The sequence below is a fragment of the Saimiri boliviensis genome, chromosome 13 (assembly GCF_048565385.1).
Source record: "Saimiri boliviensis isolate mSaiBol1 chromosome 13, mSaiBol1.pri, whole genome shotgun sequence".
In the NCBI taxonomy this organism is placed as follows: Eukaryota; Metazoa; Chordata; class Mammalia; order Primates; family Cebidae; genus Saimiri; species Saimiri boliviensis.
The window spans coordinates 102,523,240-102,534,233 of record NC_133461.1 but is presented as its reverse complement, the minus strand read 5'-3'; the positions used below and the strand labels follow the sequence as shown (position 1 = coordinate 102,534,233).

Sequence of the window (10,994 nt, the reverse complement as noted above, 5' to 3'; positions counted from 1 at the left end):
GGCCCCTCCTTGGCCGATGCCCAGCGCTGGACAGCTTTGATCTCCAACCAGCGTGAACATCATCAGTTTCTTCCAAGCCTGGCTCACAGTCCCCCATTCTCCCCCAGTGGGTAGGTCAAACAAACAGAACCAACCGCAAAGCAAATGGGACAATTTTAATTCAACCACAAGTCAAATAGAAAGAAGTTAAAAGAATGTTTATGCAAACACGTGAGAAAAGAAGGGTGCAGATGAGAACAGGGGTGGGAGAGAGAACAAAGGGGGGGAGTAAGAAAAGAGAGAAAAGGGAAAGAAAGGGAGAGTAGAGGGAGGAGGAGAAAGGGGCAGGAAGAGAGTGGATTCGGCCCAAGGTCCTGTCCCGGCCCCATCTCTCTGCTCCTTCCCCCGATGCTTGGTTTGACAACACAGCATCCCGTGCCCGGACTCCCAATTAGCTTGTTCCTGGACTATGTCCCAGGTCCTCTCTCAGGAGGGCACATGCTGACAGTCCAGACCAAACTCACATTAAATAAATTCCGATATACACTGTACAAGAACACCAGGCCCATCCCTCATCTCACTGGCTGCCTGACCCCCAAAACAAAGCTCCTCCCCAGCTTCTCTGTGCATCAGGGGACATCTGAGGGCCGAAGAGGAAGGGAAAGGAATAGCTTGGTTCCCAAATTGACCTGCCATGTCCATATATAAAGCTAGGGGCACCACATGACCCTCCCGCCCCCATGACCCGCCTGCATGGACTGGGTGGGGTAGGAAGGAGTGGCCAGGCAGCAGCAGTGCCCGCTCCGAGCCATCTTTGTCACCCTCACCCTGTGTCCATAGCCCAGAGTCCCCTCTGTCCAGCTGCTGCCTGAGCAGTACAGCCTGGGGTAGGGGTAGGGAGAGGGGGTCGTGCAAAGTGGCAAGGGAAAGTGACTCCCCTTGGCCTTCCCCTTGGAAGACCCACATGACCAACAGCAAGGCAGGGGAGGTACATGGCAGGCAGGGGCAGAAGACGCAGGCAGGTGGCTCCCACCCTCCGTCACTCTGCAGGTGGGTGGGCCAGATTGGCCAGAACCTTGGCCTGGTCGACGGCATCGAGCAGGTTCTTGGCATCCACGGCCAGGGTGTGTGAGGCTGTCAGCATCTGTCTCTTGCACTCCTCACTCAGGGAGGTCACGGCGTTCTGCTGTGCCAGCCGCATCTTGTTGATGAGCTCCGCCAGGTCTTTGTTGAGCAGTTTCTGGGTACCCTCGATCTGTAGAAAGATCACACAGCAGAGGCTGAGGGGGCCACAAAGCCCATGCCTGGAGGATGGGGAAGCCACAGAGGTATCTGCCTGTGTGCTGGCCAAGGCAGTCGGAAGTCCCCTGGAAGCAAAAGGAGCGGCCGAGGGCAACAACCATGCAGGGTGGAGCCAAGTCTACAAGGACTGCCACCACAGCCACCCCCGGCCCAGCCTGTGTAAGGCCAGCCTGACCCTCCCTTCATTACAACAGCCCCTCACGCTTTCTAAAATGTGAATTTGATCATACCACTATTTTTTTTTTTTTTGAGACAGTTTTGCTCTTGTCACCCAGGTTGGAGTACAGTGGCATGATCTCAGCTCACTGCAACCTCCACCTCCCGGGTTCAAACAATTCTCCTGCCTCAGCCTCCTGAGTACCTGAGATTACAGGCACCCAATACTATGCCTGGCTAAGTTTTGTATTTTTGGTAGAGATGGGGTTTCACCATGTTGGCCAGGCTGGTCTCAAACTCCTAACCTCAGATGATTCTCCTGCCTGGGCCTCCCAAAGTGCTGAGACTGTAAGTGTGAGCCATCATGCCTGCTGGCCATCCACAGAAGTCTTGAACCCCTCAAAATCATCCACGAGGATTGGAATCTACTTCTTCCAAATGGTTCATGATATTCTGACCTCTTCCCATGAATTACAAATGTTCCTAATATTACCTAGAATGGTAAATCCTTTCCAAAATGTTTTCAATGGACTTTGCCCAGATCCATAAGAGAAATCACTATATATGGCAGCTATAGCTTTAGAAATGTATTTCTTAAATAACAGAAATTGAAAGTACAAATTACTCCTTGATCCATGGCTGCAAAAGAGATGCAATGAAAACATTAATCTTCTATATCTCCGTCTGATATCTTGAGTGAGTAGACATGTTGTCAGTTAGTAATATTTTCAACATCTTTTTCTGAGTAGTAGACCTCATCAGTGGGCTTACGATATTCAGTAAAACATGATGTAAACAGATGTGCAGTCATCCAAACTTCATTATTACATTTACAGAGCACAGGCAGAGTAGATTTTGCCCCCCCACCCCACCTTTTTTTTTTGAGGAGTTTTGCTCTTGCTGCCCCGGCTGGAGTGCAATGGAGTGATCTTGGCTCACCACAACCTCTGCCTCCCAAGTTAAAGCAATTCTCATGCCTCAGCCTCCCTAATAGCTGGGATTACAGGCATGCCCCACTACATCCAGCTAATTTTGTATTTTGAGTAGAGATGGGGTTTCTCCATGTTGGTCAGGCTGCTCTTGAACTCCCGACCTCACGTGATCCACCCACCTCGGCTCCTAAAGTGCTGGGATTACAGGCGTAAGCCACCATGCCCGGCAGATTTAGCTTAATTCCTAAGGGCCCTAAGATTGTCAGAATGCCCAGTAAGTATGGCTTCAACCAGTCACTTTAGCCCCTAGCAAGAGTCAGTCTGTCGTTTGAAGTTTTGAAGCCAGGCATGGACATCTTCTCTAGCTATGAAACTCCTAGATGGCATCTGCTTCCAACAGAAAGCCGTCCATCGACATTGAAAAATCCATGGTTTAGCAGAGCCACCTTCATCCGTGATCTGAGCCAGGTCTTCTGGAGAACCTGCTGCAGCTTCTCCATCAGCACGTGCTGTCTCACCTTGCCCTTTCATGTTACAGAGATGGCTTCCCTCCTTAAACCTCATGAACCAACCTCTGATAGCTTCCAGCTTTTCTTCTGCAACTTCCAGAACCTCTCAGCCTTCATAGAATTGAAGGCTTTGCTCTGGATTAGGCTTAGGCATAAAGGAATATTGTGGCTGGCTTGATCTTCTATCCGGGGCACTCAAACTTTCTCCCTATCAGCAGTAAGGCTGTTTCACGTTCTTATCACTCATGTGTTCACTGGAGTAACTCTTAATTTCCTTCAAGAACTTTTTCTTTGCATTCACAGTGTGTGTAAGTGGCAGAAGAGGCTGACTTCTGGCCTATCTTGGTTTTCAACATGCTTTCCTCACTCAGCTTAATTATTTCTAGCTTTTGATTTAAAGTGAGAGGTGGGCGACTCTTCCTTTTACTTAAACACTCAGAGAACACTGTAGGGTTATTAATTGGCCTAATTTCAATATTGTTGTGGGCCAGGGAAAAGGGAGGCCCAAGGAGAGGATGGGGGAATGGCTGGTTGGAGGGACAGTCAGAATGCACACAACATTCAGTGCTAAGTCTCATGTAGGCAGTTTACGGCCCCTCAAAAGGATTACAATACTAACACTGCTCATCATTGATCACCAATCACCATAACAGAAATCATAATGAAAAAGTCTGAAATATTGTGAGAATTACCAATACGTGACAGAGACACAAAGCGAGCAGGTGCTATTAGAAAAATAGCACCAATAGGCTTTCTCAAGGGTTACCACAAATGTTCAATTGGTAAAAAACGAAGTATCTGGGACGTGTAATCAAAGCAAAGAGCAATAAGGTGAGGCGTGCCTGTTCTGAGCTGGCACTCAAGAGTATTTACAAATGAAGTGGATGGATGAATCAATGAATGAATCGGCATCCTAAGGGTAAGGAGCTCTCACATGAAACAAGGCAGCTCTGCCTAGGGCTCCTGTATGGGTTGTCACTGTCCCCCAGAGAGGCGCCAGGAAATGGCCCAAACTCTCCTGCCTTCCCCCACCTTGGGCAGCCACTGACAGTGGGGACAGTGGTGGGATGTGGTAGTCATCTGTGTCACAGGGCTGGCCACTGGGAGGCAGGGGACCAAAGGGCTCCAGATGGACAACCAACAAACATCTATGGCGCTGTATCACGTGCCTATGGCTTTGGTAACAAATTACCAGAAATGCAGTGGCGGAAAACAACACAGATTTATTGTCTTAAAGTTCTGAAGGGCAGAAGTCTCAAATGGTCCCCACTGGGCTGAAGTCAAGGTGGCCACGGGCTGGTTTCTCTCTGGAGGCTCTGGGGAGAACCTGTTCTGTGCCTTCTCCAGCTCTGAGAGGCTGTCGCCTTCCTTGGCCTGAGGCCTCCTTCCAGCCGTCACATCTGTCACTCCGACCTTGTGTCTCTAGTCACACACTACCTCCCTCTTATTGATTGATTGATTGATTTTGAGATAGAGTCTCATTCTGTTGCCAAGTGCAGTGGTGTGACCACAGCTCACCGAAGTTCCACCTCCCAGGCTCAGTCAATCCCCCCACCTCAGCCTCCTGAGCAGCTAGGACTACAGGCGCGGCCACCATACCCAGCTAATTTTTATATGGTTTTGCCATGTTGACCAGGCTGGTCTCAAACTTGTGAGCTCAAGCAATTCAACTGTCTTGGCCTCCCAAAATGTTGGCATGATCAACGTGAGCCACCACACCTGCCAGTGTTGTCACAGAGATCCCTGTAAGACCAGAACCCCTGATCCTGGGATCCCCGTGACAACGCTGGACCCACTCCAATAATGGAGCACGATCTCCCCATCTCAAGGTCCTTAACTTTATCACATCTGGAAAGTCCCTTTTGCCATGAAAGGTGACATGTTTCCCAGTGCCAGGGTTTAGGATGTGGACATGTTTGGGGGCCCTGACTCTCTCCACTGCAGCCACCATCTCAAGGTGGAGCACCAAGACTCTTTTGATTTTCATTGAACATTTTTCATTAATCAGATTAAATAATTAAAGAAACCTTAAATATTATTTCTCTGACACATCCACAAATTGTCATACAGACAGTGACCAGAATAAACGTAATAGGAGCGGGGAAAAGAAGGTGTGTCCCTTTTTGCATAACCCCAGTAAGAATTCACTGCCATCATCTAAGACCTGAATTAGGAAATCCTCCCTAGCACCTGGCTGGTTCCTGGGTGCCCTCTGAGCCCTCTGGTGGTAGCTGATGGGATGAGCTACAGAGAACCCACTGGCTAGGGACTCAGTGGACAGACATGAAGTTGTCCAGGCAGCCCTCATGAGCCTCTGATGGAATCATAAGTAGGGACAGGTGGGGTTGCAGGAGCAAAGCAACAGCCTGTGGCACCGTCTGGGATGGGACACTCACCTCTGTCCGTGAAGATGACGGCAAGGAGGGCAGGAGATCATCCACGCTTCCGATGAGCTTCCGCAGGGTCAGCCCCACGTTCTGGGGAGAGAAGGGGGCAGGATGGCTGCCACTCCTGGCTACTGGAGAGAGCTCTCCTGAGGTGGGGCTTGCCCCCGCGAGTGGCCTGGGACTCAACTCCCCAGGCCGGCTTGCTCTAGGAGGATCTTCCCCGACAGCCAAAAGGAGGCACAGTCCTCCTTCCTTCCAGGGTGGAGTTGAGCCACCTGCACCTCCCCAACCTGGCCCTGCTCTCACCTTCACCACCACCACATAGCCCTCGGGGGGCAGCTGACAGAGCTCATTCTTGAGGTCCAGCACGGCCCGCACCAGCGCCATGACATTGAGGTACACCAGGTCGTCGGTCCGGTCCAGGTTAGCTGTGGGCTGGATGGACTGAGGAGAAGCAGGTGGCTGATGAGGCGGGGAGGGCCAGGACATAGCATGATTCTCTCCTGGGGAGGCACTACTGGGGCCAACTCCACCACCAGCTCGATTTGAAAGGACCCTTCTCTAGAATGATAGTGCCCTGACCTGGGTTGTTCGACCCTGTCCATGTCAGGGGCAGTTTCCAGCCAGGGAGCCTTAACAAAATACTAGTGGTGGTCTCACAACAGACCAATAGAACCACCACCGGGACATGGGGTGAGGCAGGCTTTTTAAAGAGACAGGGTCTTACTCTGTTGCCCAGGCTGGAGTGCAATGGCACGGTCATGGCTCACGCTGCCTTGACCTCCTGGGCCAAGCAATTCTCCTGTCTCAGTTTCCTGAGTATCAGGCATGTCGTCAAGTCCAGCTATTTTATTTTTAATTTTTAATAAAGACAGGTTCTTGCGATATTGCCCAGGCTGATCTTGAATTCCTGGGCTCAAGTGATCCTCCTGCCATGGCCTCCCAGAGTGCTGGGATGACAGGTGTGAGCCACGGCATCTGGCCTGTGCAGAGAGTTTCAAAGCTCCTAGGCTGATTTTAATGGACAGCTGAGGTTGAGAATCACTGTTCCAGAGGAAAGCAAGCCAGCACCACCCCAGATGGCTGTAAAGACAATGGGTGCTGGAAACCGAGGGGGAGACTCAGAAGAGGGAGGGAGCCTACACCCCTTTCCCTGGGGCTGGACCAGGGAGCTCTGGGAGGGGTACGGAAGGTGGGAGATTGGTCCTTCCTCTTGCTTTTTCATGAATTAGCTGTGTGGTCTTAGGCAAGGTACCCCCATCTCTGGGGCTCATCTGTGTAATGAGGACTCTGAACTGGATTCTGTCTGAGACTGAAGCTTTCGTATTCTGTGCTCTTCAGCATTGTTCAACTCTCTCTGAGTTGTCATCAGTTTCAGCAGAGCCAACACATACCTGTGCGCCCAGCCTTGGGGGCTTCTGAGGGGGCCCCGTGAACTCCACTGCAATAAAAAGAACAGTGAGTGGGGGGCAGTTCTCAGCACCCCAACTCTTCCCTTTGTACCTGCTGACATCAAATGGGCCCCCTCCCCTTTACCACCAGGAGACTTCAGGGAAATTAACCATAATTCCAGGAAGTGGGCAGGCTCCCTGGTTTTGCAATAGTCAGGGACAGCGCTGTTGTCTCTTTTTTTTTTTTTTTTTTTTTTTTTTTTGAGACAGTGTCTCACTCTGGGCTGGAGTGCAGTGGTGTGATCTCAGCTCAGTGCAACCTCCACCTCCCAGGTTCAAGCGATTCTCCTGCCTCAGCCTCCTGAGTAGCTGGGATTATAGGTGCCTGCCACTACACCCAGCTAATTTCTTTTTTATTTTTAGTAGAGATGGGGTTTCACCATGTTGGCCAGGCTGGTCTCGAACTCCTGACCTTCCAAAGTGCTGGAATTACAGGGGTGAGGCATCACACCTGCCCTTCTATTCTCACCTCTGCTACCAGAGAGCTCTGTCACCACCCCAGGCAGCTCACCCTCCTAGGGCCTGAATTTTCATTTGTAAGATAACAGGGTAAGCTCAGAAGAGATCCTCAAGTCAGAAGGCTTGGGTCCAAATGCGAGCATTGCTAATTATTAGCTGTGTGATTTTGGACAAGTTACCTATCCACCCTGTGCCTCAGAGGATAATAAATGGTCCTGGGCCAGGTCTGACTTGCGTCCAGTTCTCTGTGACTGCTATCGTCCTCCTCCTCCTCCTCAGCACTGCCTCTCCAGGCCCCAGGCTCACTGCTGGCTGTTCCCTCCCTGCCTTCAACGTGGGCTTCCAGAGAGAGCCTGTGGCTCAGCTGCCCCTCCCCCTTTCTCTTCTCTGTCCTTAGGCCTACAGAAGATGAGTCTGAGCTGAGAGGCAGGTAGCACTGCTTAACTTCCCCACAGGAGCCTCCGACAGAGCAGGAAATCAAAAGGGAGAGAGAATTCCCAACTCCTCTAAACAAATGCCGGAGGGGGATGACCTGAGGAGGGGCCTGAGGATGTGGCTGCTGAGAGAAAGGAGGCAGGGCGCCGGGCAGGGAGAGGGATGGGGTGGAGGGAGCAGAGCGGCAGCTGGCCCACCCCACAGGCTCTGAATTAAATCATGGCCGACGAGGCAGGGAACGCAGACAGACTCTGCTGCTCCTTGCCCTGGGTGGTGGGCAAGGACGGTGGCTCTGCACAAGGTGCCAAGTGGAAACCCCCCGAAGAAGGGCAGGAACACTCACTGTAGCCGACCTCCTTCTCTGGAGTCTGGAGGAAGGAGGAAAGAGAACATCGATGTCACTCATGCGGCTCTGGAGACAACCCCCTCCCCTGTTTCCCATTCCCCAGCCCTTCACTGTGTGGTTAGAGATTGTTACAGTCATGGGGTCAGGGGTGCTTCTAGGAGCGGCTCCTAACCCAAAGTGACCTTTCTGGGAAGCTGAGGGGCCCTGTGGAGGGCCCCGGCCAGCGGTAAGGGCTCCATTACAGCAGAGTTGAGGAAAAGGGCCATGGAGAGGTTGGCAGAAAAGGAAATGACACCCGCCCAACACGGAAAACTGCCCAGGAGGAGCTGGGCAGGCACAGGGGCGGGAGCAACAGGGGTCCTGTGGTGGATGGGGCCTTCCCAGGCCTTGGCACGAAAGAAGAGGCCTCTCCTGGCAACTCACCAATGGGGACTTATCATTCATATAAACCATGGGGTCCTGCAGAGAAAGAAACGAGAGTGGAGGACTTAGAATTCTGGAGCTGAAAGCACCAAGAATGCAGGGGAGCCTTGCCCCAGCCACCTGGGGAGGTGGAAGAGGACACAGATGGGTGCAGGGTACAGACATCCCGGGTGCTCACCAGGGACTTCTCCTCCTGCCTGAGCCACTGGTAGTCCTCCACCATCTGCTTCTGCTGCTTGTCCAGGATTTGCCGCATCTTGATCTTCTCAGCCTCCCACAGCTGCTGGGCCTCTTCTCGGCTGCTGGGTCGGATGAAGTCCTCCTCCTGGGAGGATGGCAGAGAGAAGGGAGAGGACGCAATGAGCGCTGCTGTCAGACTCAGGGAGGGACAGTCCTCTGAAGAACCTCATGGCAGCCGTGAGACTTGCCCCGAACACCTGCGTTTTTCTCCTACGTTTGTTCTTAAACCCCCAGCCATATGTGCAGACAGTTACTGGGTATCAGCCCGAGCATGTGCCTGTGCTGCAATGTGATACCAAACCCGAGAACCCATTGCTGAACATGCACTGTATTCAAATGATCACACTATCCGCTCATGAGATTTTATCAAGTGACTGCCCTGCTGTTACTATCTCGGTGTTTGTGACAGTTGTTGTCATTTAACAGATTTTAAAAAGAAAACCTACTAAAGTCAATTAAAATCTATTTTAAAATCTACTAAAAGCATCTGAGGGCTTCCCAGGGGATGGCTTTGCTTTGTTGGATAGCATCATGCCCTTTCGATCTATCTCCACCTAAGCGCCAAGGCAGCAGGTCTAGAAGCTTCAAGAGACAGTGGTGCTGCCTCTAGCCTGACGGTGTGTAGTCCCACTTGTGTCCATGAATGAGCAGAGCCTGAGAGAAGGAGCAGCGGCATGCACGCACCAATCATGCCTTTGTATTAAGACATCCTCTTATTAAGATAATAGCTTGGGTTATTTAACAAAATGTTAGGAGGAATGCATGAGCTAAGAGATAAAATAAAGAACAAAATTTCATGAAATACAGCTCTGTAGAGATAAGATAAATGGAATCATAGCTTGGTTATTTAACCAACGATTAGAAGAAATGCATGAACAGAGAAAAAGAAGAACAAAATTCAAAGAAATATAGCTCTATAGAGAGAAGATAAATGCTTCCTCTCCCTGGATGTAGTAACCCAACTCTTGCTTTAACTTACCTCTAGGGCTTTGGACCCATTCAGAGTTTTAGCTACTAGTTCCTAAACAGAAAGGATTGCACGTCCTCCTATTTTCCTTCAATCTTACCCCACGGTTCATTTGTATAATCATCTGCTCAGTGCCTCTAAACTATTTTGCTCTTGTTCAGCTGCACATGATAACCCTGGCCTCCTCGACAGAGGGAGGCGGAATATTACTGGTATCCTCTTGATTGCACAAAGCCCAGGATTTGCCTTTGCTGGGGCAGGATCCTCTGTGACATCTAAATGAGCAGGTCCCTCAGTTCCTTGCCTTTGAAGGGGCTATTTGCATACAAGTCACTTGCAGAAGATGCTAACAATAATCTCTATCTACTTTTAGCAATCAGTAATCCCTACCAAGCCTCTTAAAAGGGTTTCCTCACTAAGCCCTACAAAACACACTTGAACATTACAATATGGTTTAAAAATGGTTATATTGGGATGTTTTTCTTAGTGCACATTGAGCTTCAATTACTGACCTTAATTCCCAGTCACGTTTCCCCACAAATTAGGTTTCTTGATGAAACAGTAATGAATCTGTTCACCAATTGTTTATTAAAAGCACTACTATGTGGCAGGGCTGGATGCTGGGAGGACAGTGCTATTAAAATATACGTTGCTCTTATTCTCATGGGGTTAAGTAGATACTATTTAGACCAGGGCTCCTCAACCTCAGGACTATTGACATTTGGAGCCAGATAAGTCTTTATTTCCAGGGCGATTTACCATATATTGCAGTATGCTTTCTCGCAATACATGCCTATAGCACATCCCCAGTGGTAACGAAAATGCTTCCGGATATGGTCAAACCTCCTCTCGGAGGGAAAATACCTTAGCTGAGAATCACTGAGCTAGACCTTATTTTAGGAAAACAAAGTCCAGCATCTAGGAGTATTTTATAATCATGGGATAGATAAAAATAAAATTGGTTTTGTTTATCAGAGGCTGATACTTCAAAATTAGGACATTTTAAGGGTATGAAAATTCCCAGTTAAATGTCAATGCCTGAAGACACAATGACATGGTTGCCCCAAGCTGTTGACAAATAGTAACAAACAAGAACTAAGTGTCAAAAGTTCTAAATATAGAGTTAGGGATTTCTGGTTGTGAGAAAAATGTTTGGGTTGAAGAAGAGTATGGTAAATACCAGTAGGATGAGTTACCAGAGTCAAGAAAATTCTACAAGTATTTATAAGTATTTGTAAGTTTGTAAGTGTTAAGAGAATATCCCACCACTAAAATAGTTAGCATGCCCCAGGCCTGATCTTACCATGTATCTTAACAAACTCAGATTAGGAGGCTTATTCTGATGCCTTCCAATTTTATAATAAAACTCAAGGAGAAAATGAACATTTAAAAAATGAAATATATTTGG

General features: G+C 49.5%; 1 protein-coding gene across 8 annotated transcripts in view; it reads right to left on the bottom strand.

Annotated features, from left to right (window-relative positions):
* Positions 1 to 137: 137 nt before the first annotated feature.
* The window catches only part of PTK2B (protein tyrosine kinase 2 beta), a 131,956-nt gene continuing 121,099 nt past the window's right edge, over positions 138 to 10,994 (bottom strand). For all 8 annotated transcript variants that reach the window (XM_010347772.3, XM_074384088.1, XM_074384086.1 and 5 more), the window contains 7 exons: positions 8,558 to 8,704; positions 8,380 to 8,415; positions 7,954 to 7,978; positions 6,660 to 6,706; positions 5,572 to 5,709; positions 5,275 to 5,355; positions 138 to 1,234 (listed from right to left, as the gene is read on the bottom strand). In XM_010347772.3, the coding sequence (XP_010346074.2) occupies positions 1,019 to 1,234; positions 5,275 to 5,355; positions 5,572 to 5,709; positions 6,660 to 6,706; positions 7,954 to 7,978; positions 8,380 to 8,415; positions 8,558 to 8,704 (690 nt within the window). In that variant the 3' untranslated portion in view covers positions 138 to 1,018. The remainder of the gene's footprint in view (positions 1,235 to 5,274; positions 5,356 to 5,571; positions 5,710 to 6,659; positions 6,707 to 7,953; positions 7,979 to 8,379; positions 8,416 to 8,557; positions 8,705 to 10,994) is intronic.